We start from the raw sequence: 25,911 nt of genomic DNA on the forward strand, positions 1-25,911 counted from the left end.
TAGTCTGTACTACATGTAGTCTGTACTATACATATCTGTACTACATGTGTGCTAGTCTGTACTAGTTGTACTAACAATAGCTGTACTACATTAGTTCTGCTAGCTACATGTATTACATAGTCTGTACACAGTATATATACTTGTGGTTCTGTGACTATACATAGTCTGTATACATGTAGTCCTGTCCTGTACATACATACGTACTGATAGTCTGTCATACAGTCTGTACATATTACATAGTCTGTACTTACATGTGTTACTGTACTATACATGTAGTGCTGTTCTGTCTACGTATTCAGTGTTTAGTCTGTACTATACATAGTCTGTATGTAGTCTGGTACATAGTACTATACATTGTCTGTACTATACATATGTAGTCTGTACTGTTATACATAGTCTGTCTTGTACTGAACATACAGTCGTACTACATGTTAGTCATGTACTATACATAGTCTGTTCGGTACTATTTAACATACTACAATGTAGTCTGTACTATACATATGTCTGTACTACATGTAGTCTGTACTATACATAGTCTATACTACATAGTCTGTACTATAGATAGTCTGTCTGTACTATACATAGTCTGTACTACATGTAGTCTGTACTATACATAGTCTGTTACTATACATAGTCTGTCTGTACTATACATAGTCTGTACTACATGTAGTCTGTACTATACATAGTACTACATAGTCTGTACTATACATAGTCTGTACTACATGTAGTCTGTACTATACATAGTCTGTACTACATGTAGTCTGTACTATACATAGTCTGTACTACATGTAGTCTGTACTATACATAGTCTGCTGTCTGTATACATGTAGATATACATACAACATGTAGTCTGTACTATACACGTAGTCTGTACTATACATGTAGTCTGTACTATACACTAGTCCTGTTTAACATGTAGTTCTGTACTATACATGTAGTCTGTATAGTCTGTACTAGTGTGTCTGTACTATACATAGTCGTACATGTAGTCTGTACTACAGTAGTCTGTACACTGTATACATAGTCTGTACTACATAGTCTGACTACACGTACTGTAACTATAGTTATAAGTGTACTTACTATACCTAGTCTGTACTATACATAGTCTGTACTACATGTATCTGTACTTATTACATAGTCTGTCTTTACGTACATTAGTCTGTACTACAGTCTGTACTTACTATACATAGTCTGTACTACATGTAGTCTGTACTATACATAGTCTGTACTCATAGTCTGTTTGTACTTACTAGTACGTACTCTAGCATAGTTGCTACTACATGTATCTGTACTAATACATAGTCTGTACTACATGTAGTCTGTACTACACATGAGTCTGTTTACTATACAATACTGTGAGTCGTACTACATAGTCTGTACGTACTACATAGTCTATGTCTGTACTATACATAGTCTGTACTACATGTAGTCTGTACTATACATAGTCTGTACTACATGTAGTCTGTACTACACGTAGTCTGTACTATACATAGTCTGTACTACATGTAGTCTGTACTATACATAGTCTGTACTACATGTAGTCTGTACTATACATAGTCTGTACTACATGTAGTCTGTACTATACATAGTCTGGTACTATACATAGTCTGTACTACATGTAGTCTGTACTATACATAGTCTGTACTACATGTAGTCTGTACTATACATAGTCTGTACTATACATAGTCTACTACATGTAGTCTGTACTACATTTAGTCTGTACACTAGTCCTGTACTTACATAGTCTGTACTATACATGTAAGTCTGTACTATACATAGTCTTACTATACAGTCTGGTCTGTACTACTACACTAGTCTTAGTACACCCTTGTACTATACATAGTCTGTACTACATTGTAGATCTGCATAGTCTGTGTACTCACATGTCTTAGTCTGTACTATACATAGTCTGTACTATGTCTACTACATAGTCTGTACTACAATACATAGTACTCACTACATTATGTAGTCTGACTAATACATAGTCTGTACTATACATAGTCTGTATACATGTAGTCTGTATACAGTAGTCTGTACTACAGTAGTCTGTACTAACATGTCTGTACTATACTGTAGTACATTAGTCTGTACTATACATTAACATGTATGTACTACATAGTCTGTACTAGTGCTGTACCTATACATAGTCTGTACTACATGTAGTCTGTAACTATAATAGTCTGTACATAGTCTGTTACTACATACCTTACTATACGTATGTTGTACTACTAATGTAGTCTGTACTACATACGTCTGCTACTATACATAGTCTGTACTACATGTAACATAGTCCATGAGTCTACGTATACATAGTCTGTATACATGTAGTCTGGTACTATACACTAGTCTGTACTCTATAAGCTAGTCGTACTACAGTGCTGTAGTCTGTACTACACGTAGTACGTAACTTCATACATAGTCTGTCCTAATAAATAGTACTAACATAGTCTGTAAAAACTGTAGTCTGTACAACGTAGGTCTTGTACTATACATAGTCCTGTACCTGTACATACATAGTCTGTACTATACATAGTCTGTATCACTGACATAGTCTGTACTATACATAGTCTGTACTATACATAGTCTGTACTATACATAGTCTGTACATTTACTACTACTACACTGTCTGTACGTATACTAGTCTGTACTACTACATATACATAGTCTGTACTATAGCACATGTAGTCCTGTACTATACATAGTCACCCTGTACTACATAGTCTGATACATAGTCTGGTACTACATGTAGTCTGTACTATACATAGTCTGTACTATAATAGTCTGTAATACATAGTACATAGTCCGTACTACATAGTCCTGTACTAGTACATAGTCTTACTACAGTAGTCTGGTATATACATAGTCTGTAGTCTATATACATAGTCTGTACTACTAGTCTGTACTATACAGTCTGTACTATACATTAGTCTGTTAGCATAGTCTGTACTACATAGTGCTGTAACTTATAGTCCTGTCTGTACACTATACTATACATAGTCTGTCGTCTGTAGTCCATGTATACATAGTCTGTACTATGTACTACATAGTCCTGTACGACATGTAGTCTGTACTACATAGTTGTACATAGTCTGTACTGAATGTACACTACAGTTGTCTGTCAACGTAGCACTAGTCTGTACTAACTTATCCATAGTTGTATACAGTAGTCTGTACTACTCTATACTATACATAGTCCGTCTGTACTATACAGTTGTACTAGTCTGTACTACATAGTCTGTCTATAATAGTCTGTACTACGTGTCTGTTACTATACATATAACTATTACTAGTACTGTCAATGCATAGTGTACTATACATAGTCTGTTCTATATACATAGTCTGGTACTACATGTAGTCTGTACTATACATAGCTGTCCTGTACTATACATAGTCTGTACTACTATGTCTGTACTATACATAGTCTGTCTGTACTACATAGTCGTCTGTATTATAATAGTCCTGTACATAGTCTGTACTATACATAGTAGTCTCGTACTATACATAGTCCTGTCTGTACTATACTACGTATATATCATAGTCTGTACTATACATACATATAACATAGAGTCTGTCTGTACTATACATAGTCTGTACTACATGTAGTATCTGTAGACAGTCTGTACTATACATGTAGTCTGTATATACACTGTAGTCTGTAATATACATAGTCTGTACTACATTATCTGTATATACATAGTACTGTCTGTACTATACATAGTCTGTACTATACATAGTCTGTCTGTACTATACATAGTCTGTACTATACATAGTCTGTACTATACATAGTCTGTACTTATACATGTCTGTCTGTACATAGTCTGTACTACATCGTAGTCTGTACTAACATAGTTGTACTAATGTAGTCTGTACATAGGTAGTCGTACATCGTCTGTACTACATAGTCTGTACTATGCTAGTCTGTACTATACATACATAGTCTGTAGTCTGACTATACATAGTCTGACTGTACTACAAGTCTGTTACTACATCAGTCTGTACTGTACTATGTAGTCTGTACTATACATAGTCGTACATATACATAGTCTGTATACTATACATATCTGTACTACATGTAGTCTGGTTATACACTATACATAGTGTCTGTATTACATAAACATAGTCTGTACTATGCATATCTGTACTACTAGTCCTATACATAGTCTGAGTCTGTACTACTAACGTACAGTCTGTCTGTACTATACATCTGTGTATACTACAGTAGTCTGTACTAACATACTGTCTGTACTATACATATTGTAATCTGCTGTACATAGTCGTACTATAGTCTGCCATACATACACTAGTACTACATGTCTCTATCATATACTACTGAATACATGACACTACTGTACTATACATAGTCTGTCTCTACTACACATAGTCTGTCTGAATAAGTCTGTACTATACATAGTCTGTACACATAGGGTCTTACTATACATGATACACATAGTCTGTCTGTACTAACATAGTCTGTCATAGTGTACTACATGTAGTCTGTACTGTCTGTCTGACATAGTCTGTACTATACATAGTCTGTCTGTACTACCTATGTACTGTAGTCTGTATACATAGTCTGTCTGTACTATACATAGTCTGTACTACATGTAGTCTGTACTATACATAGTCTGTCTGTACTATACATAGTCTGTACTATACATAGTCTGTCTGTACTATACATAGTCTGTACTACATGTAGTCTGTACTATACATAGTCTGTCTATACTATACATAGTCTGTACTACATGTAGTCTGTACTATACATAGTCTGTCTGTACTATACATAGTGTGTACTACATGTAGTCTGCAATAACATACTGCACTAGCCTCTAATAAAATTAGAACTGTACTGTATAAAGCTTGGAATACATGACACTACCTGTACTATACATAGTCTGTAAGCACTAACCTCAGGATATATTTATAGGGTGGATAACTGCTAGTACAAAGCCTGTGGGTGTGTTATGCTGTAAGCACTAACCTCAGGATATATATAAGATAACTGCTTGTACAAAGCCTGTGGGTGTGTTATGCTGTAAACATAAGCCTCCAAGAAACCGTCTTTGTGGCAAAGGACACGCGGCGACCTGGCTGCGAGCTATTTTGAGCCGCGGCTGTGCCCGGGACACGAGAGGGAAGATGGCAAAGATAGGGGCAGCAGACTTGCAGGCTGCAGCAGGCCATCAACTCCGCAGACAAGCCGCAACCTTTTTTGAATTGAAGGAGCGTTAAGTCCCCCGCCGAGTCTCATCGGGTAACCCTGGCCATTTCTTCTCCCCCCCCCCCACACACCCCCTTCTCCTACTTCATCATTCTAACCGTGGTGTCTGCACACACACACACGCACGTTCTCTCCTCCTTTTAGTGCGGTGAGGCTCCCGGCCCGTACACTGGCACAGTTCTGCACTAAATATGAAATCAGCAATTTTTCTTCGGATGTGAAGGGTGCAGTTGTCATAGCAACAACAGCGAGGGTGGACGGGTTGGTGTGATTAGCTCCTCCCTCCACCGCTCGTGACTTGCTGTTGGTTTCTCAGCTCCAACAATGAGCTCTACACACAGGCGTAGCATGCACAACGGACAGACAGGACCGACACCAGACTGGAAAAAATACAGGACTGACACACCAACGGCATGCAGACAGGACAGACAGGCCAACACGTGACAGGAAGGACATTCAGACCGGACTGACAAGCAGTTAGTAGACAGACGGAAAGGACATGACACGCAGACAGCACTGACAGAGACTGACAGGTAAATAGGATTCCGTTTGTTGTGGGTGTAGAGGAAGACTGTTCCAGAGAACACCTACACATACTCTTCTTGTATCCGTTGCTGGTCGGTATGGTGGGGCTGCGTTTCACGACCCTCTGGTTATTTCTGAGATTCATTAGGGAAATGTTGAACATGGTGTTAATATTCTTTGAGCTGCTCAAGTCTTGTAATTTGTCCAAGAAGTTTTCTTTAGGTTAGTCAATGGATGCAAAGCGAGAGTTGTGAATTGTACAGATATAGAATGCATTCTGTGATTGTAAAATGAACAGAAAGAAAATATTCAACTCGATCCCCTCTTGGCGCCCCACACTTATGGTCCCATGTACACGAATCTTTCATTTATTATTATTTATGTATTTATAATAATTTCCGCGTTTAGTACGCATGTGTGCATTACTGTGGTTGTGCACCAAAATAAATTTTCCTTAAAATTGTCAAGCTCTCAGCTGGCTTTCAGTATTGGATTACACTAAATATACAAGTTATAGAACTCACGTGAGTTCTTGTGACACATCGATGAACACATCGAACGAGGTATTGTGACACCGACGAGCATTTCGAACACATCTTTGATGACTTATCGATGAACATTTCAAGCACGTCCATGTGATGTGTCGATGAAGTGTGTTGCTGTGCTGAGTGTAGCTCGTTTCCTTTAACTGAACTGAAAGACTATTCTCTACGAGTAGTCCATGGTTTTGAACTCTGAGAGAGGGAATGGAGAGCGCATGGGGAGGCTTCAGGTTGCACGTGATGAGTTTTGTTGACGAGGAGGGGAGAAGATAATGGTAGTTGTTGATGCACCTTTCAGTGGTGAAATCTTTGCCTGATTGTTGCTGGAGACTACATTCTTTGAGAGTTAAAATGGGTTGGTTTCTATGGTTGCAGTGCTTTTTCACTGAGGGAGGTGGCGTGTTGGGCGGTGGAGGCTTAACATGTGTCAGTTAACGACTAGCTCTCGATGTCCGTTTTGACGACGATTTTCATTTTGCAGACAAGGACAGACCTCAACTTACGGAAGAAAAAGAACAAGAAGGTTCCAGGGCATGGCGATGATGTGATGCTCACCCTTTGCTGATCAAGGGCTGGCACTGCAGCACCGGGACACTCGGAAATCACCCAGTCTCCGTGTCTGGCGGCATTGTCTTCATGTAGCGGGGAGACAGTCCCAGCTGAAGGGCCATGACTGTGTCACGGTGCTGACGACGTCAGACCACCTGTGTAGTCGTTGACGGTCATTGTGACGACGGTGACGTCAGCAAGCGCGTTGGCACTCGTCCCAGCAGCAGCAGCAGCAGCAGCAGCGGCGTAGCCCGGGGCGGGGGATGATGCGGCCCTAATGTGCTGCGGGGGCGCAGCATGGGTTGTGGTCGCAGTCGACACAGCTCACCCACCCTCACCGCCGACGCCCTGGCTTTCAAGGGGGACAACAAAGAGAATCGTAGGGGAGGCAAGCGCCAAAAGTTGTCTGACAAAAATAACTCAAAAGCAGGTGGGTGTTCTCTTGCTTTGTGCCGCCTCGTGCTGTTTTCTCGCCCAACTAATCAACACGATGAGGTTCACTTGCAGGAGGTGCGATCGAGATGTATGAGTGGCTGGGTGGCTAGTAACGAAGGGAGATAACATTGTGCTCAACCATATCAAGACAGACACCTCCAGACAGATGGCAATAATTACTTCTGGATATCTGTCAAATTAATGTCCTTTTCTCTGCGGCTATCAGAATGAATGCCATGTTCTGTTCAGGCAGTCAGAACGAATAAACGAATGCCGCGTTCTTTGTTGCTGTCAGAATGAATGCTTTGTGTTGCATTGTTTGTGGCTTTGGAGGTTAATGTAAACACTTTTGTCGGCTTCACCTTTTTTTCACATTCTCTTTATTCCTGAAAGCTGTCAAACATGAATCTTCAGCCACGCCCACAAAAACGACTAATGGCAAAACGGGGGGAGCTAAAGGCGAGTCGGTACAAAAGGGTGGAGGCAGCAAGCAACAAGGAGGTGGAGCCAAGCAGCAGGGAGGCCGAGCCAAGCCCGAGGAGGCTGGAGCCCGGCGTGAGTGGCAGTTGGAGGAGGCGGTGGAAGCCTCGGAGACTGTCATGGCGGTGTACAGGTCTTCGGTCCCTGCATCCACTCGCACCTCCCAGCAGGCAGCTGCCGCCGCCACCGCTGCCGTCACTACTAGCACCAACATCATCACTAGCACCACCACAACCTCCAGTGTCAACGGTTCCCTCATTAATGGCGCCCACCACCGCCCTACTGCACAAGAGGTAAGACATTTTAATACTTGGAAACCCAGAGCACATGTAAGCTTAAAAAAAGGGTAAAGGTCGTCCTGTGACCTCTTTCAGGTCGTTGTGGGGTAAGATATTAGAGACCTCACTTTTCTCGGGCGGGGCCCATCTCCTCTCCCTCGCTGTCTTACCTTCCCTAACCCACTTTGAGTTCCGTACTCATTGCCGACACCTGGGTTGACAAGGGGAAGTGAACTGTGGCACACGAGTATCAAACCAGACGCCTCAGTTCAGATACGAGCAGCTCTGACCACTATCGGCTCCCTTAATGTGACTGTAGGTATTCATACTCTGATAGAGGACAAAGCAACTAGCCTTCAAGTATGGACACTTGATAGCACTGCGGCCATAAGCAGGAAAATTGTTTGTTACTTGGAGTGATCGTTCTGCCACGCTGATTGGTGTGAATTGTACTGCCATGTTGGTGGCCAAGTTGCCAAAATAACAAGGATGAACAACTTTCCATTGCTACTATTTTTTAGACGGCGTTTGAATGAACTGTATGCTGCACAAAAAATGTGCTCTGATAATTTCTTAAAATGTTCTTTATTTCAAATTGTACACTAAGGGGTTTCTCAACATAATTCGTTTTCATATGCTGGTCTGTTTTCAGCACCAATGCTGCATCTGCAGCATAAGGGAAACTTGTTAGTTAGCAACCAGGGTGGAGAAGAGGTCTTTGAACTAACACAGTGCATACTGGGAGATTACTGTTAACTGACACCGGTGCATAGGAGTAGATTACTATTTAATGGGTAGTCATCAATCAGGGTGCCAGGTTACTGCCACGAGACTAAGTGTATTTTACAGCTGGCAATGTTCTTTGCTTTGTGTCAGCTTACATGATGTGTCAGGATAGTGGGTGAGCAAGATCTCCACCAGTAAGGAGATATCACATATTGGGAGATGTATTAGGATTAGGAAGGAAGATGGGGGATGAGGATGTATAAGGTACACAGGGGAAGGGGCAGTTGGTTTTTTTATACCGAGCCAGCTAAGGCTATATCATGCCAAGGCAGCTAGCCCTGTAAACAGATGCCATGTGTAGAAAAAAGAAGAGCGTGCCCGAAGACAAGAGCTGATGCCAGGACAGATTTGATTTATTGCTTATCAATAGTAAGGGCCTGCTGACTTGTCAGTAAACAGATCGTCACCATCTTTCAAAATATGTCACATTGAAAGCAGAGCCAAGTGTTAGCAGCCTCTTACTCCCAATATATGGCTTAAAACAATAGCATCTGTTTCAGATCTCAGTGCCAGACAAAACTGCACACAAGGACAGGGCAGCCTCTGCACCTAGCAACGCCAAGCCTGTACAGTAAGTTTCATACCAGACTCTTTCACCTGTAGTCTCCTACTATTAGGTAATACCACCTACACAATACGCCTCCCATACACATCTCTAGCTGTAAATTTCCTGCCAGTAAAAGATGACAAATATTTCAATTCTTAATGTTAAGTCACAAGTGAATTAACTTTATGACAGATTTTATCAAAACTGATGTAAAAGTCTGTGCAAAAGACAAAATGACATCTGACAGTGCAGCTAGGCAGTATTATTGTTTTCTATGTTTTCCAGTGTCACCAGCAGTCAGCTAGAATTCTTCCGTATGCTGGACGAAAAGATTGAAGGGGTAGGTATATGCATGTTTGAAAGGATTTTATCATGTAGAGGAGATAAATATTACCACAAAGGAAACATGCAGGACTTGTCTTAAAGTTACAAGGGTTTTTCTGAAGATGGGAGGAGCTATGTTCTATAAAAATAGGGAGGATTGGTTATGCCATTGTCTGCAACATTCAGAAATGTGAAGCAACAGTGATCAGGCCCTAGTTAGCCATTCAGAGAGTTGGAAGAGTTCAAACATAGCTTGTAGGAATAAGCAATCGTATATTTAACAGCCACTTAGGCTGCTTAGCTCAGTAAACATGAAGATATTTCAGGGTATGATGACAGTGCTTATCTTGCAGGGTCCTGATTACATCTCCGACGATGACTGACCCGTTGTCCCCCAACAAGTGTGCATGCAAAGACAGCAATTAATGTGTTCCACATTACGATAGCTCACGATGGACGTGTTCCACATTTTGATGACCCACAAACTGTGTCATCACTGTGCAAAAGATTTTACTCAGCTCATAGTGTAAATCTATGTACAGCTTGTGTGATCATACCAATCTCAGTCTGGATTAAAATGCTTTCAAGACAACGCATGTGTCCAGTCGGTCCCACCTGGTCTGTCTGAATGCACCACAACACATACACACAGTCTATTAACAAAGGCTGCAGGCTGTCTGCACATCATCAACAGATAACTGCAGGCTGTACATTATGTACACACCATCCAGCTGTCACATGCCTAGTAAGGGAAGGCTGACACAGCAATGTGGATGATGAAGGTGGTCTGGTACTGGATGTTTCGCCGACCACTGTCGAAGGAGCGTGCGCGCACCATGATGCGGTAGGTCTGACTGTTCCCCAGCTGCTCCAGTGTGTACACTATACCCTTGCCATCCTCTGGTCGAAGATGAAAGGTCAATTTGGGATCGTTCTCCAAGATGGTGAAGGTTGTTTCAGGTAGAACCTAATGAATCCCCCCCAACCCCCAAAAAAATTCATATTCAGTACTGCAGTGATTGAACCTCAGACATATACAACATATTAACAGCCATGATCAAGCAGTGAATGTCAAGGACATGCCTTCTAAACACGGCACGAGAACAAGAACTATGCGTCACCTGGTCATGCTGGTTATAGGCTGTCAGACGGATGAGGTCTTGGCGTGCAGGTATTCCACCAGGTAGTGCTACTGTGCGGTACTGCAGGACATCAGCATATGGAGAACCAGGTGGACACACAATGGTGGGATCGACACACTCCAGGACACAGTAACTGTGACAGCAAAAACATGTCAGCTTTATGCAGCTGGCTTCTCCTTATTAAGACAACCGCTCTCCTGCAAAGCTGTACCTTGTGGATAAGATGTACCCAGTTTTGGTAATGAATGTTAATTTATAAACATGGACAGATAAGCTTGTAAAAACATTAGTGAAATAAATGTGAAGCATAGGAGAAGTGAGGATGATGTGCGTTGTCTGTCCCCGTTGCTGATTCCCCGCTGCTCACCTGATATCCACATAGTGTCTGACATTTGTTTATGCAGTCGTGCTGTCCAATTTGTTCAGTTCTCAAAGTTTGTTTACCTAAAATTTTACCTGATGGAAGTCTGGCTACTAAGAGGTGGCCTGGTTCCCATATCTAGCAAAAAGTGCTGTTTCACCAGCTTCATCTTTTGATCTTTTGTTTCTCCCAGGTTATATCTGGGTGTTGTACTCAGTCAACTGTCATCATCTATGTCAAAGGTCATCATGGTGGGGAAGTGGAGTGTGTTCTTGCTTGTGGTTGGTCAAACATCTAAATGTTGCTGTCAGCAACATCCCCCCCTACCTCCTAGTCATGTCAAACATCTAAATGTTGTTTTTACAAATACTTTACATGCAACAGGCACTAGTGAATGGATTTTAAGGACACATAATAGAAATGTCGATACTTGTAGTGATATTTGCAGGTTAGAAAGACGTTTTCCTGCTTGCTTACAGAGGGTATTGGTTCCACAACACTTAGCACATATACTGGAAGGTTAAAGTGGAAAAAAATATCAGATAAACAAAACTGCTCTGGCATTTTCAAATGGCTAGAAATAAGAATGACACAACAGGTGTGTATCAAAGTTTCAATGTTCAGTAGCTACTGATAAAAACTGCAGTCGATGGTTACCTACAACAGTCGAAGCCATGAATGGCTATCTACAGCTGGTGCCAAAGAAAAGAGTTGTTAATAATTAGTGTGCGAGGGAGTGATGGGATGCTGTCATGAGCCATGCTCCAACATGTAAAGCAAAGTTTAAAAAAAAAAAATCATCAACAGTGGAAGAATGTAGGTTAGCAAAGACATTCCGACAATGTAAGACAACTTTCCATGTTTAAAATATCTCTTGTGCAATATTAATGGATATGAAAGCATAATTATAAGAATCTTATATAAAATTATAAATCATGAATTGTTTTTCCACAAATTTGTAGGAACATAATGATGTGCAACATCAGAAAAATCAAAACATTAGGCTTACTTTGTAGTTGGGTCACGAACATAGTTTGTTGGGCACGGCACATCAATACAGGTGAAAGACCCCCGTGTATTGAAACAAACCTGGTCTGTGCCACATTGAATCCTGTCCTCCCAACACTCATTGATGTCTGTACACAGAAGACATGCATGCATATGTGATAAAAACAAACATCAACCCACTAAACTGCATGCACACAGAAAATCAGCATTTTAAGAAATAATGAAGTAGTGTAAGATTCAAGTGACTAACAATTACCAGGATTTTTTAGGCTTTAATTCTTCTTGAATAGATGCCCATACCTCCAAATGCTGTCTTCAGAATCCACTAACCACACATACCTCTCCCTTTAAGATATTGTCCATCATTTTTTTTTCACTGACATGTCGCCTAGCCCATGAAACCCTACCCATGTAGCTCCCTAGCAATGACTTCTTCCACTTCTCCCTATGGGAGCTTTTGCACTCCTTTTTCCTTTTTTCCTTGTGTGTATCCTATGTATCACAGACTATTCAGTGCATGTACCCCAGTCTACTCAGTGTTTGCAGCACACTTTATAAGTGGTCCTGTCTGCTTCCTGTCTTTTTCCCTTTCTTAAAACATGACCCTGCTTACTCCATTCATGGTTACACAAGCCACCCTTCAGCACATGCCTCTTGCTGGTAATTATTTTTTGCTACCATTTATCCAACATTCATCTTTGCTATACACATACTCTGCCAGGAAAATCCTTGCAAGGAACATACTGTAAACCCTAACAATGGATTTCTGACTAATGCCCACAGTAAGAGTTACTAAGCCATAACTACTAGATTGGTACATTGAACATAAGTCACAGATATGGATTGTGTAAACAGCCAGAAACTGAGATCATTTTCATCTAGGCTTAAGGACCCAACTTTGCTATTCTTGAAAGGTTAAAAGAAGTCATGTTGTTTGCCCAGATGTGAGAATGATGCAGAATGGTGTTATGTGTAATATCTGTGCAGTCCTCTGGTGTAAGAACAGTATAAAATGTGCTTAATATACAGCTATACAAAATATAGATGTAAAATTCACAAGAAATATTCATGAAGACATTGCAACACAGTCTATGGATTGAAGAACCCCACAGTGTATGTAATACACAGCTGCATGTCTGTAAGTCACAAAGACTCAATATGTAATATGTACAAATGTGAGAACAGGACATAATATGTATATAGTAAACAGCTGCGTACAGTCTCACAGAATGTGTAAGTTGTACAGTTGCTAAGTAAAACCACAGATGATGCGATGTATAGGTGCATGATCTCCAGATATGCGCGACGCAAGATGTGACACATAGAACCGGTGACTACGTTGTTTAGTCTGCAGCTCCTCTAAATGAGACAAAGGGTCTTATAAAAGACCCTAGTGAAAAGTCTGGAAGCCATTTACAGAATCATTCAATGATGCAAGTTCTACATTCCCTGTCTTTGTACTGAACTCTGTGACTAGACAAAATACTTGATTACCGTAACCCATTCTATCCAACGATGCTGGTAATAAAGACCCCGCAAGAAGTTATCACACCTTTGTGGACCTTGTTTTCTTGTTTTCTTCACAGCATTGCTAGCAGCAAAAAATGTTGACTCAAAGTTTGAGAAAGTACTGCTACGTCATTCTATCATCTCCCATCTCTCTACACTGGCAATCTTCTCTATCAGCTTGCTTTTTGTTTGCCAGCATATTGAGGCATATGGCTTCTTGCCATTCTAATTCTTCCTCATTTTATTCTGAATCCTTGCAGAAATAATGGGAATGCAGAACACAAATATTTCTCTTCTTGAATATTGAACCCTTGTTTAGGTGACAGGAGGGTGGGGGAGGTGTTCAGTTGTATAGAACTCAAACCATAGTGCACAGTGCCATGGATTCAGATCTCCTCCACATAATTTCTCTTTGGATGTTGTACATGGCTGGTCTAGTTTGTCATAATTTACATGTTGACAAGGTGCAACTTAGCGACCATCAACGAAATAATAATAAAAAAAGGGAAACAGTTTTAGTATTTGTCAACCAGTGGGACTGACCATCAAATGCTGTGTACACAATTTCTGTGTAACTCATTCATTGTCCGTTTCCAGTGAAAGTGATGCAGTTAAGAAACTGAATCAACCACTCATCAAATTCTGTACATGCAAGCTTCACTGTGATTTGGAGTTTTCTCCCTCTGTGTATATTTGCTACCGTCAGTCACATATGGTCTCAAAAGAGAGACAGATCTTTCCGCTGCTCAATCGAGTGTTTGAAAAAGGCATTTTTTGCTTCAGTTTGTATTCCTATTTATAAGTTTTAATAAAAGATAGCAATAGTATCATCAGTGTTTGTTGCCTTTTTCATCATTAATGAATGAATCTTCCATATACCTCTTGTTGTCCACTCACCTGGAGCAAACTGCCACTATTTGCCAGAAACCTACTCATTCTTCTTTCAAAACCTTTTTGAGTTTTTTCCCTATGATTTTTCTTTTCTTTGTGTGTCACAGTAGGCAGGTGTGTGTATGTCTTAATGTATGTAGGTATGTGTTTGAATGTGTGTCAATGCACACTGATGTATGTCTCAATGCATGCGTGTGAACGTGACTGTGTGAATGAGTGCTTGTGCCATGAACTTTGCAAACGTTGTCCCTTTATTAACATTATTATTATTAGAATGAAGCTGAGATCATAAAGCACTTCATTTTTGACTGTATCACTGTACATTCCTTGTTTACATATTTTCAAAAATACTAAACTACTGATTTGGAAGAGATAACAATACATTCAGAACACCGTGGAATATCAACTTGTCTCATCAAAAACCTCAATCTTAACATAAATGATTTTAGAATTGTATTCTCTTTCAAATCCAACAGACAGCATATGACAGATAAGGAAGCCAGTCACCTGACAGGCACTGAAGCCCCACAGCTGCATTACAAGGATTAACATAAGAAGCCTGACCTTGACAGGAGTAGCCATCAGGTGCAAGTCTGTAGCCAGGAGGACAGGTACATTGGAAGCTGCCCTGTGTGTTGGTGCAGTTATGTTGACAGATGTCTGTCCTCTGACTGCATTCATCCACATCTGATAACAGCATGGGAATAAAAACATTGTTTCATAATGACAGAACATTAGCATTGTATGTCAGCAAACAAAGCTGACAGTCGCATCTTGTACATCATTCTACAGACTAGACATGCTCGTGTCTTACACAATGGAGTTGTTATATTTCTTATCCATGACTATATAGACTAGACACACATTTGTGTCTTACACAATAAGTTATCTACATCTCTTACACACCGCTATGTCAAGTAGACAGCTATACCATACAAATTTGTATTTTAAACAGATGCAGCTATTCACTATTATGTAAACTATACAGACAGCTGCATCTTATCCACCATTACGTAGACTACTACACTACACAAAGCTGCACTTACAGCTTAATTACACTATGTGGAGCAAAGAGACAGCTGCGCTATGTGCACCCATGAAGACTGAACAGATGCATCACAGCTAAATGGACAGCTGCACTTAGCAAGTCATCACACGTCAACTGCCTTTAACATGCTATATGTTCCTGTATAAAGCACTAGATAGACAAGACAGCTGGAGCTTGTCATCATTCAGCTATTTACACTCAGCTGTCATTTACAGTGACTTTGCAATGCAGTCAGTAAAGAAACTGACCTGTCACACTATCATAGGTTCTACAATCAGTTATAAGTCTTCAGTTTTAATTACACCTGTCCTTGACTGTCTTATAGCAAACATTCTTAGTTACAACGTTTTCAAGAATCAAAGGTATATAATGTGTGCATATAAAGGATATCATACAATGGTGCAAGCACATTAGTTGTGCATCAAGATCTTGAATGTGACCAAATACAGGCTGACTATCCATTACTTAACCAGAATCTTTCTATGTATTCATACTGATAACAGAAAAAAACGCTTTCTCAAGAACTAGCAAGTCTGCATGTCTGCATAAGTTAGCCGCAATGTATGCTATGTGTATAACAAATCTTTGACAACACAGCATACAGAGCTACTACAAGAATTCTCACCTAATACGTTAGCAATACATTTGCTCACATTGTCTGTTTGCGCGTATACCAAATTTATATCGAAGTCAAGTGTTTAAGTGCATGAAGGTTATGCTAGGGGTCAGTTAATATTGATGAAGCTGTCACAAACACTGCACAGGTGAGAGAGAGAGAGTGAAGGATGAAAGCATGCATGATACAAGGCCAAAGTTCTCACCAAAGTATGCAACAGCCATGTGTTAGTTTCTCAACTGCTATCAGGCATGGTCTGTGTTAAAATCACAAATGGTATGAGAAACATGAATGGCATGCCACGACCTGCAAACAAAGCACCAGTATTATTGGCAGACGACAAAGGAGTGAAATCTGTAATGTTGATCTGGTCACTGGAGCAAAGTCTACCTCTGACATCACAGACACAGGTACGTAACTATGTGTAACCTCACACAGGCACATAACTGTCTAGGTGTGACCTCACAGACACAGGTACATAACTGTCTAGTTCTGACCTTCTCCAACACAGGTACATAACAAGTGGCTAGCTCAGACCTGATCTGACCTTAATGATACAAGCACGTGTCAACTGTCAAGTGTTGAGATTTTTGTAAGGTAGGGATTAATGTTTTGTTATTGTGTCTGCACCTTTAGCTCTTGACAACATACCTCACTGCACTGTCAATAAAAATATCTTCATTATACCTAAAAGAAACCCCTCATCCTTGCTGAACACAACTGTACTGTACAGACAGCAATGTTCTCATCAGTGTATCATTGGACAATAAGAAGAGGGGTTTCTTTCATGCATGGTGAGTTACCATCACGTACTTGGCTCCTCAACCATTGGATTTGTTAAAACGTGTGCAACCTTATAAACCTTAAAATGATTTGACACCATAGCCATCTCACCAAAAACAGAAAACACAGGAGACCTGATGACTAATATCATGATTTATCTTGGGTGCCAGTTACTTAATGCAGTAACAATGATAAGCATAAAGATCTCATTATTTATCCTGGATGCCAGAAACTAGTAGAACTGATGATGAAAGCTCATGATTTATCATGGATGAATATGATCTGAAAATGTGAGAAAGGGATATAAATAAAGAGATATAAATAAAGAGATATTTCAATGACCCTGGTGCTAATATGAGAGGTCAAAAGGGCATGGGTACTAATATGTCTGGAGGCTGTCTCCCTACACAATGTCTCCTCAAGGTACCATTAGAACAAGTGTTTAGCTCTTCAGTCTTGCATGGGTAAAAAATGTACACACATCTAGAAACAGACCTCGGAATGATGTCTTGTAATGACATACCTCAAGGATGATGACATGTCATGACAGACAAAATGAGCACACACTTACAGGCAGTGTACTGACTTAAATGGTCCTAGATGTGTTGCACAGCCATAACATGACTTCATATGTTAACAGGTGGAAATATACTTTTCAGGCCTTGGGACACTGGCCTTGACTTTGGGCTGCAGCAGACCGGCGACAGTCGCTGGCATCTCTACACCACACAGCACGGCGCTGCCGCAGCCTCCTGCCAGATAAGGCCTGCGCTTCCTGGTAATCCCTAGCTGACAGCACACGGCCTGGTTCCAGAAACTCAAGGCCTAAAACCGAATGCAAAATATGAGTTACGACATGAAAATCTGATGTCGTGATGTTCCAAGTGCAATTATTGCCTCACTGGCACCATAACAATCTACTTCTGACATTCATATGCTCAGAAGTCTTGCTATTACTAAATATAAACAACTGTTCTTTAAATGAAAAAAGTAATCAAAAAAGAAACAGTGTAAGCTGGTACACTGGCAAAGATAAAAACCTTGGATGGTATGGATGTGCTGTTGGAAACACAATATTATGTTCTCTTGGGTCAACAGGACTAAAATTGTGAGCCTTAAGCATACACAAGTGAAAAAGGGAGCTAACCAGCACATGATTTCCTGTCAGCAAGGCGGAGTTGTCCTGGGGGACAGAGGCATTCAAAGTCGCCCCAAGTGTTGTAACAGCGATAACGACACACCGATGGGTTCTGCTCGCACTCATTCACATCTGAAAAACAACACCCTCAGGTCCAAACAAGCAGTGAACGTCAGTGAGCACCATTTGCAGCAAGATTTTGCATTCACAGCCAGTGCACATGTGTTAGGTATGGTGACACACTTTTTGAAGCATTTGAGCATCAGACACATACTTCATGCAGAAGCAGCACGCAACTGTCCACTATAAGATTTGAAGACAGGCCAAGATTAATTAATGGTTTGTCCTCGCAAAGACTCAGTAATGACACAAACATTTGCCAGGTTGGCTGAGAGAAACAGGCAGTCATCAACAAATGAGTTGTTTGCATGCAGGTAGCAGATGAAATCCGATGATCATCTCTTGGCTGATAATTTCAGCTAGACCTGCAATCTAAAATCTTCCTTTCTGAAGTATGGGTTACCATCATCTCTTTATCACTTCTTGGCCACTTCCTCTTGAACTTGTCAAGCACAACTCACTTCTAATAAATTCCAAAGAGACTACATGTCATACAAAGTGTAGACTGTTGAATGACATGTACATGTAACGTATAAGAGCATGCACATTTCTGTACATGTACACAATACATATCAACGTTTGCCTGTGTATATTCGCATGCATACCTGTCACAAAATGACTCATACCCTAGTTTATTTTAACTCTTTTGAAATTGTTTTCTGCCCAAGGGAGTAAATGCAGCAAGAATGAAGATATTAAGGGTTAAAGAATGTGCTGGAGTGAGGTAGTATAGTGGTCACCCACAAGAGCACAAACATTGTATCAGGCATTCTGAGTTCCAAGGGTTGAACACGAAGGATAGTTCTGCTTTGTCTGAATCGAGCCGTCATCTTTCCCAATCAAAGCAAAGATTTTATGCATGTGTGTAACTTTGTGGTGATGTAGGCAAAATCATGATATTTCTGCTCAGTGATGGCCACTTACGCTAAGTGAGACCTGGTTTTCCTTGGTCCATGCTGTGTGGATATTTTCTGATGGCATTCTAACTAGGAGGAATGTTGTGCTAGGGACTGTGTGTATGCCAGTGTGTTCATCCATCTTACATCTTTGATGCTATTAATAATCAGCAGATATCACATATTTTGAAGAACTATATTTATTACACTTCTTGCTCATTGTATGCTCAGACCAGGACTTGACTGGTGAGAAAATTTGTCTCAATAAACTTAGGACTTAGAGTGGCTGCTGAAGTAAGTGTTTAAGAGTAAAGAGCAGTTGAGGAAATGAGACTTGGTAATTTGATGTATTTCATGACTGTTGGCGGTTTAGCTCTGATTAGACTGATAATTTGATGAGTCTACATGTATTTTGATATGGGAGTTAATTAGTCAGTAGCAACAAGTTTTAATTAGTACAAGAGATGAATTTATTATATCTAAATCAATTATATATCATCCTTCTGGCTGTGATCATTTTGCTGCCACGCATTTGTCCTCCCTTTTGTTAGGTGCATGTGCCAAGCATTGCTTGTCTTAGACATCTGGCGGCACAATGGTTAGCGCCAGTCAACAAGTACAGTGAAGGTTGGCTGTCCTGGGTTCAGCTCTTGTCTTGGGCACACTGTTCTCTGAATGTGACTGTTGTAGCCTTAGTTGCTGGTTTGGCAGGAAACACCATTTCCCATCCCCCCTTCGTAGACAGAGTAGTGTTAAAGTCTTTTGATCAGGTAGCCACTGCAAATGACCTAAGAAGCCAAAGGCAATCGGTGTGTTCTTTGTTGAAAGAAATCACAATTGTCTTGAGTGAGAAAAAAGTTGAGAAAACCATTCATCTTTGACAGTACACAATATGTGATATCAATGTTCACCTGTGTAATCATGTGCTTTGCGTTGTTAGATACTGGTTTATGCAGCAGAGTTTCTGACTGGGTGGCAGTACAGAAGGCAAGGGGACCTGTTTTGGTTCATAGTGGGTGTAAGCAGCCCTGTCTTCTGATACTGTCAACCACCTATGACCCATTCAGGTCACCAGTTGGCACCATAAAAGTCGGACAGAGACTTCAAAGAGACATCAAGAAGAAACTCATGTCACCTCAACCAGCAGCCAATGTGAGAAGAAAAACAGCTGAGGGACAAGACCTCATCATGCAGTGTGCCACACCATCGTGAGTGGCCATGATGACTTTACTATGTGTATATATATATTAGACTGCAGAGTAGGGGCTGACCTCTGTTAATCTAAGGTCACAGTTTACATAATGTGATTATAATCACTGTATTTATCAGGCTGTATTTATCCTAGGCGACTTTAACAATTGTGATATTAGTGCTGAATTACCCTCCCTATACCAACATGTTAGCTGTCCCACTCGGCAGAATCGTGTGTTAGACAAATGTTACAGCTCTATCTCGAATGCTTATACAAGCAGATGCAGGCCCCCAACGGGGAGATCCGACCACAATGTGATTCATCTTATCCCAAGATACCGACAGAAAGTGAAAACTGCTAAACTAAAAGTCATAGAGATTAAGCAGTGGTCACACAACAAGATCGAGGCACTGCGGGGCTGTTATGAGGCAACAGACTGGCAGCTGTTCTTTGACAGCTGCTCTGATTACGACGAACTCACAGAAACTTTTTTTTTTTTTGAGCTGCCAACAAAGAAAAATTTCTATGTCTCTTGTGACCATAGACAATAAAGATGTCTTGTTTCTTGTAAACCATAATCATACATTTATAGTTTTTTTTTCTGTGCAGGAAGTTCTAAACTTGCCAACAGCAAGCTGCTACAATTGCCCTTATAGATAAATAAAATGCTGCTGCTATGTTTGGTATATAATGTTATATACACAAACTGTTATCTAATATATTTTCATGTTATCATGTGATATATGGTGTTACACATATATCTGCAACTGATAAAAAGGTATATTTACATGCAGACAGTTTACATCAAAATGTAAATACCTACCTTTACATAGTGTGATCATGTTATATGCACATAAAGTTACCTACAGTTATAATAGATATCTATAGTAATATCTGAATTTATAAATCCATTTCCACTGAAATGAACTCAGTACACAGTGCCCACAAGACCACAAGTATATGAACAGCGTAATATCTAACAAAGCACATACTTAAACACTTAAGCAGCAGCATACAAACTATGCAGCAAAACATAGATGAAGATGGAAAATTAAAAAAGCAGATGAGTTAGCCAGTATTTATGAAAGAAGTGCATTTATAAGCCACACCTGATCTGTACACGTGTTCAAAGAAGGGGCAGATAATTTCAAGTGTCTCTGGATCCAGTATTGCAGATAACAATATGAGTATAATGTCACTTCACTTTACTGCTTATTGAGGACATCAAGAATGTTCCTGATCTGCAAGTAGAGACACCTAGGGCAGAAATCAGTAAGAACACAAAGCCTGAAGCACGTCTCACCTATACATGGCTGGCCAGGTCCTCGTGTCTGGAAACCTTTAGGACACTGGCACTGATAACCACCGTCTGTGTTGATACAACGCTGATTGCCAAAGCAACGATGAATGTTGGTAGCACACTCATCAATGTCTGAAATAAAGATGTGTAGGTACATGAGGGTCTGTCATAGGTACTTACAGGGTAGCTGGTAACCTGCATTGAAATGGGAATTTGTAGACTACTGTAACATTCGCAATGCTTCCCGAGTTCCAGGACTGTGTTCTGCACTCACCTGTGTTACTTTTAGAAGTTTATTTAAAAAACTTTCAAATTTAGTGTTCAGGGCTAAGTTTAATGCTAGTCCCAGGACCTCTCTCCACCTTGACTGTGGGATCTCCCATTTTTAAAGCTGTGCTGTTATATCTTGGTATGTTTGCTTTTGTATTTATTTTTCAGTCTACCTGTGCTATGTTTATTCTGAGTCTATTTTGTATATTTATGTTTCAGTTTGTGTTTTAGTATGTATTTAATTGTACAGTGCACTAAGCCTAAAGTAGTCAAATGATATACAAATTATTATTATAATTATTATTGAGCATAAGTAAATCAGTAAACACAGTAAACAACAATATACTTATTGTTAACAACAATGTCAACAAACTTTACAGCAGTCTCTTAAAGTCATATAAGTTCTGGAAAAGGTCACAAAATGCCCTAAATGGTAACAAAGTTTTCTTTTTTACTCCTAACTTTTACTCCTAACTCTGTGTAATGTCTGTATGAGTATGTATGCCTGCCCTTGTGAGCGAAGACAAATTTCTGTCCTGGGTCTCCTGGACAGACAATAAAGTCTGTTTTGATTTTTGATTTGATTAAAATAATGGCAAACTTTTGGAGCCTCCATTACCCCAAGGAAGGATTTGCTGAAACAGGGACAAACATTTGTAGTCTTTGTTGCAGACTCTGTATGCTTACCTTGACATTCCCCACTAGCAACCCTGATAAATCCCTGCGGACACAGCTTGATGCACTGATAGGCACCTTCTGTGTTGATACATTCTTCTTCAACACTGCATCTGTGTGTGCCTTCATAACACTCATTTCTGTCTGAAAACATGAAGGTAGATGTGTAACAAGGTTAGCAACATCTGAATGAATGCACACACAAAAGAAAAATAAGAAGCACACAAGATGCACAATACATCTACCAAGCCAGTAATGCAAACAGTACAGTTGGTCATTTTTAATTCCTCCCCCTGTTGTACCAAGACCTCACTACAGTTAGGAAGTTGTGCTGCACTCTCTGAGGGCTGTATCCTATTAAAGGTTGTTGAGTCTCAAAGTGTCTCCAGGATATTTGACCAAGACTTACCTCTAAACTGCTTGAGGAGGAAACTACACAGAGGCCCTATAGGCATGCTGAAGTATGCATTAAGTGGAAAAAGGGAGGTACCCCCACCCCATGTTACATATTCTGCCTCTCTTCTATCTCCTGTTAGGTCAACACAAACAGGCAGTGGACTGGTCAGCCCTCTGGATTAGCTTCAGACTACCAGTTAAAGACAAATAAAAGAAGAGCACCCGATGACCCTACCAGCTCTAGCCACATCTCGTCAACACCTGATCACCCTACCAGCTCTAGTCACACTTATCATGCCAGTGCCTGATGACCCTACCAGCTCTAGCCACATCTCAAGTCAACATCTGATGACCCTACTCGCTCTAGTCACACTCATCATGTCAACTCCTTTCAGCTGTCGATGCAGCAGGTGGCTGTAGGAAAGACACGAAGCAAGCTCCATTTACTGTGATACATGACAGATATTGTTTTTACAGATTGATGACAAATGCTCTATAGTCTGATGATGTACATCATTCTACAGTCTGATGACGCATATCGTTCTATACTCTGATGGGGCTTGCCATCCTACAATCTGATACCTTTTACAACTGTCTGATGTGAGTCAAGAATTAGTTGCCCTTGACTGGTACCAGTTACAACTTCGCCTGGAAACCCCCCGGGTAATCTGCCGGTCCTAAACCCAGATGAAAGAGAAGGATTGGGCGTGGGGCTAGCAACCCCATCCTTCCATCCTATTTAAAAAAAAAGCTATAGAAACTGCAAATACATCAGAAACACAACAGGAGCCTGGACGAGAAGATCCCTCTTCAGAAGGGCCTATGACGCGTGCTAGCGAAAGCCCTCGAGAAGTCAGCTTGCCGACCCATCTTCTCACAGCCAACAAGCTTTGGGCTGGAACCCACAGGGGAGGTGCAGGGTTGGGAGACCCAGACAGACATGGAGGAGATCAGTCCACAGAGAGGCGGAGACAGCTGGCATGACATGGTCCCAACTGGAAAGGGATGGGTCCGATGGCGGGGTGTGGTTGCGGCCCTATGCTCCACTGGGGGCGATTAGGAACAACAAGAAGAAGGTACCAGCTACAGGAAACTGGTTATCAGGGAAGCATCATGATAGACAATGCAGCTGAAGGCCTGCCACTCAGACCTATTCTAAGGATGGGTGTCCACACCACATTTGTACAGCAACTGATCACTTGAATGACACCCTCTTCTACACTGAATGTTTGCATTGCATTTAATAACCACTCGTGCCAGACTCTGTCAAATGCTGTCGTAAAGTTGAGGAAACACTGGTGCTATAGATGGTCTATCATGATGCAATAGTTGAAGATCTGCCTCAGTTCTTGCCGGGGCTATAGATGTTCTATCAAAATGCAGCAGTTGAAGGTCTTTCTCAGTTCTGCATTTATGGGTTACTTTTAACCTCACTTTGCTGGGTTGGCTCATTGCTGGTGGGTGAGGGTTACCTTGCTCTGTTTGCTGTTGATGTACTTGTTCCATGGTACTTGTTCTAATAATAATATGCCTGAAATCTGTGCTCTGTGGTTCAAAGTCATGCAGAAATATACTAAGCAAAACTCACCTTGACATATGTAACTGTTGGCAAGAGAAAATCCAGCAGGACAGGTACAGCGATAACTTCCAGGCATGTTGACACAGTCATGGGAACAAGGCTTGGAAGGGTTTTCACACTCATTAATATCTGACAACAGTAATGCAGACAGATACAACTAAAATCTGAAATACTCTAACATTATTATATTGTAGAGATCTCTAATGGATTCTTTCTTAAGAAATTTTGTAACTATTGTGAGCAATGACATTGAAATAGTGTGCCTTTTCTGTTTTCTACCAAAAGAGTATCACTGGTATATGCTAAACCCAACACATCAGATTACCATTACATACAGTCATAGCACCAATACATCAGATTACCATTAGAGTTGTGGTACCAATTCATCAGATTATCATCACAGATAGAGAGCCAGAGTTCCAATAAAGATAAAATGAAGCTAACAGGTTCTGACAAATTCACAGGTCAGGCTGATCCCAACTTACCAACACAGCGCCCTCCATCACTCAGTCTGTAGCCGTGGGGACATGAACAGCGGAAACTGCCCACCAGGTTCTGACAGCTGCGTTCACAAAGGTCGGGCTGCTCCACACATTCGTTGATGTCTGTTGATCACAATATCCCATTCTCAGTACATCAGTACTCAGTACTCAGGTGCTTAATTGAAAGTATGATCACGGCTCAGCTTGTTTATTGAAAGTATCAATATACAGCTTGAAGTTTAAGTACCAAGTATCTTTTGTTTCTTCACACACATCTCAGTTGTTCCAGACACCAAGTTTCACCATGCTGAAGATAAATGACTTTCACATACTACACTGATTATCTCCCTCTGTTCATCATAGTGTTGTAGTTGGCAGCTAATCTGTCATGTGGTCTCACCTTCTACTGACAGCTGTTATTGCATGTCTTTGCACTTCATTGCCCCCCACTATGTATTTTCAGTCAAGAGTATGGTATCTACTAACCTACCTTCACAAGTCTGGCTATCCTGTGATCGGCGGAAACCGTCACCACACAGAGAGGTGCATTGGTAAGAGCCAGGTGTATTGATACACTCTTGGTTTGGCAGGCACTCGGCGTCCAGCAAACACTCATTGATATCTGCAACAATAATATCTCTGTAATCATTAGCACTAGCACAAGCGATTATAAGCTGATGAAAATGCATAAAGGATCTCTGACACAGATTTTGAGAAATATCTTTGGCCTACAAGTTTTAATGATAAGATTCTTAAGCAGCTAGATGTTGATGAGAGGCAACAGGTGTCTAGGCAGCTCTCTGGTGAGTGTTGTAAAAGCC

General features: G+C 40.7%; 2 protein-coding genes across 17 annotated transcripts in view; one reads left to right on the top strand and one right to left on the bottom strand.

Annotated features, from left to right (window-relative positions):
* LOC112575825 overlaps window positions 1-10,276 on the top strand; it is a 34,596-nt gene extending 24,320 nt beyond the window's left edge. For 11 of the 14 annotated variants that reach the window (XM_025257868.1, XM_025257867.1, XM_025257872.1 and 8 more), the window contains 4 exons: window positions 6,767-7,264; window positions 7,663-8,042; window positions 9,314-9,384; window positions 9,646-10,276. In XM_025257868.1, coding sequence (XP_025113653.1) covers window positions 7,132-7,264; window positions 7,663-8,042; window positions 9,314-9,384; window positions 9,646-9,784 — 723 coding nt within the window. In that variant the 5' untranslated portion in view covers window positions 6,767-7,131 and the 3' untranslated portion in view covers window positions 9,785-10,276. Of the gene's footprint in view, window positions 1-5,810; window positions 5,840-6,766; window positions 7,265-7,662; window positions 8,043-9,313; window positions 9,385-9,645 lie in introns of those variants that run through there. The other 3 variants (XM_025257880.1, XM_025257873.1, XM_025257874.1) reach the window with 3 other exon arrangements.
* LOC112575822 (hemicentin-1-like) overlaps window positions 10,178-25,911 on the bottom strand; it is an 87,181-nt gene continuing 71,447 nt past the window's right edge. The window contains exons 61-71 of one of the 3 annotated variants that reach the window (XM_025257859.1): window positions 25,581-25,712; window positions 25,094-25,213; window positions 24,618-24,737; window positions 22,646-22,777; window positions 21,692-21,820; window positions 18,190-18,312; window positions 17,718-17,867; window positions 15,160-15,282; window positions 12,197-12,323; window positions 10,806-10,959; window positions 10,178-10,651 (exon numbers count right to left, since the gene is read on the bottom strand). In XM_025257859.1, the coding sequence (XP_025113644.1) occupies window positions 10,427-10,651; window positions 10,806-10,959; window positions 12,197-12,323; window positions 15,160-15,282; window positions 17,718-17,867; window positions 18,190-18,312; window positions 21,692-21,820; window positions 22,646-22,777; window positions 24,618-24,737; window positions 25,094-25,213; window positions 25,581-25,712 (1,535 nt within the window). In that variant the 3' untranslated portion in view covers window positions 10,178-10,426. Of the gene's footprint in view, window positions 10,652-10,805; window positions 10,960-12,196; window positions 12,324-15,159; window positions 15,283-16,464; window positions 16,566-17,717; window positions 17,868-18,189; window positions 18,313-21,691; window positions 21,821-22,645; window positions 22,778-24,617; window positions 24,738-25,093; window positions 25,214-25,580; window positions 25,713-25,911 lie in introns of those variants that run through there. The other 2 variants (XM_025257860.1, XM_025257862.1) reach the window with 2 other exon arrangements.

The sequence above is a fragment of the Pomacea canaliculata genome, linkage group LG11, assembly GCF_003073045.1.
Source record: "Pomacea canaliculata isolate SZHN2017 linkage group LG11, ASM307304v1, whole genome shotgun sequence".
Classification (NCBI taxonomy): Eukaryota; Metazoa; Mollusca; class Gastropoda; order Architaenioglossa; family Ampullariidae; genus Pomacea; species Pomacea canaliculata.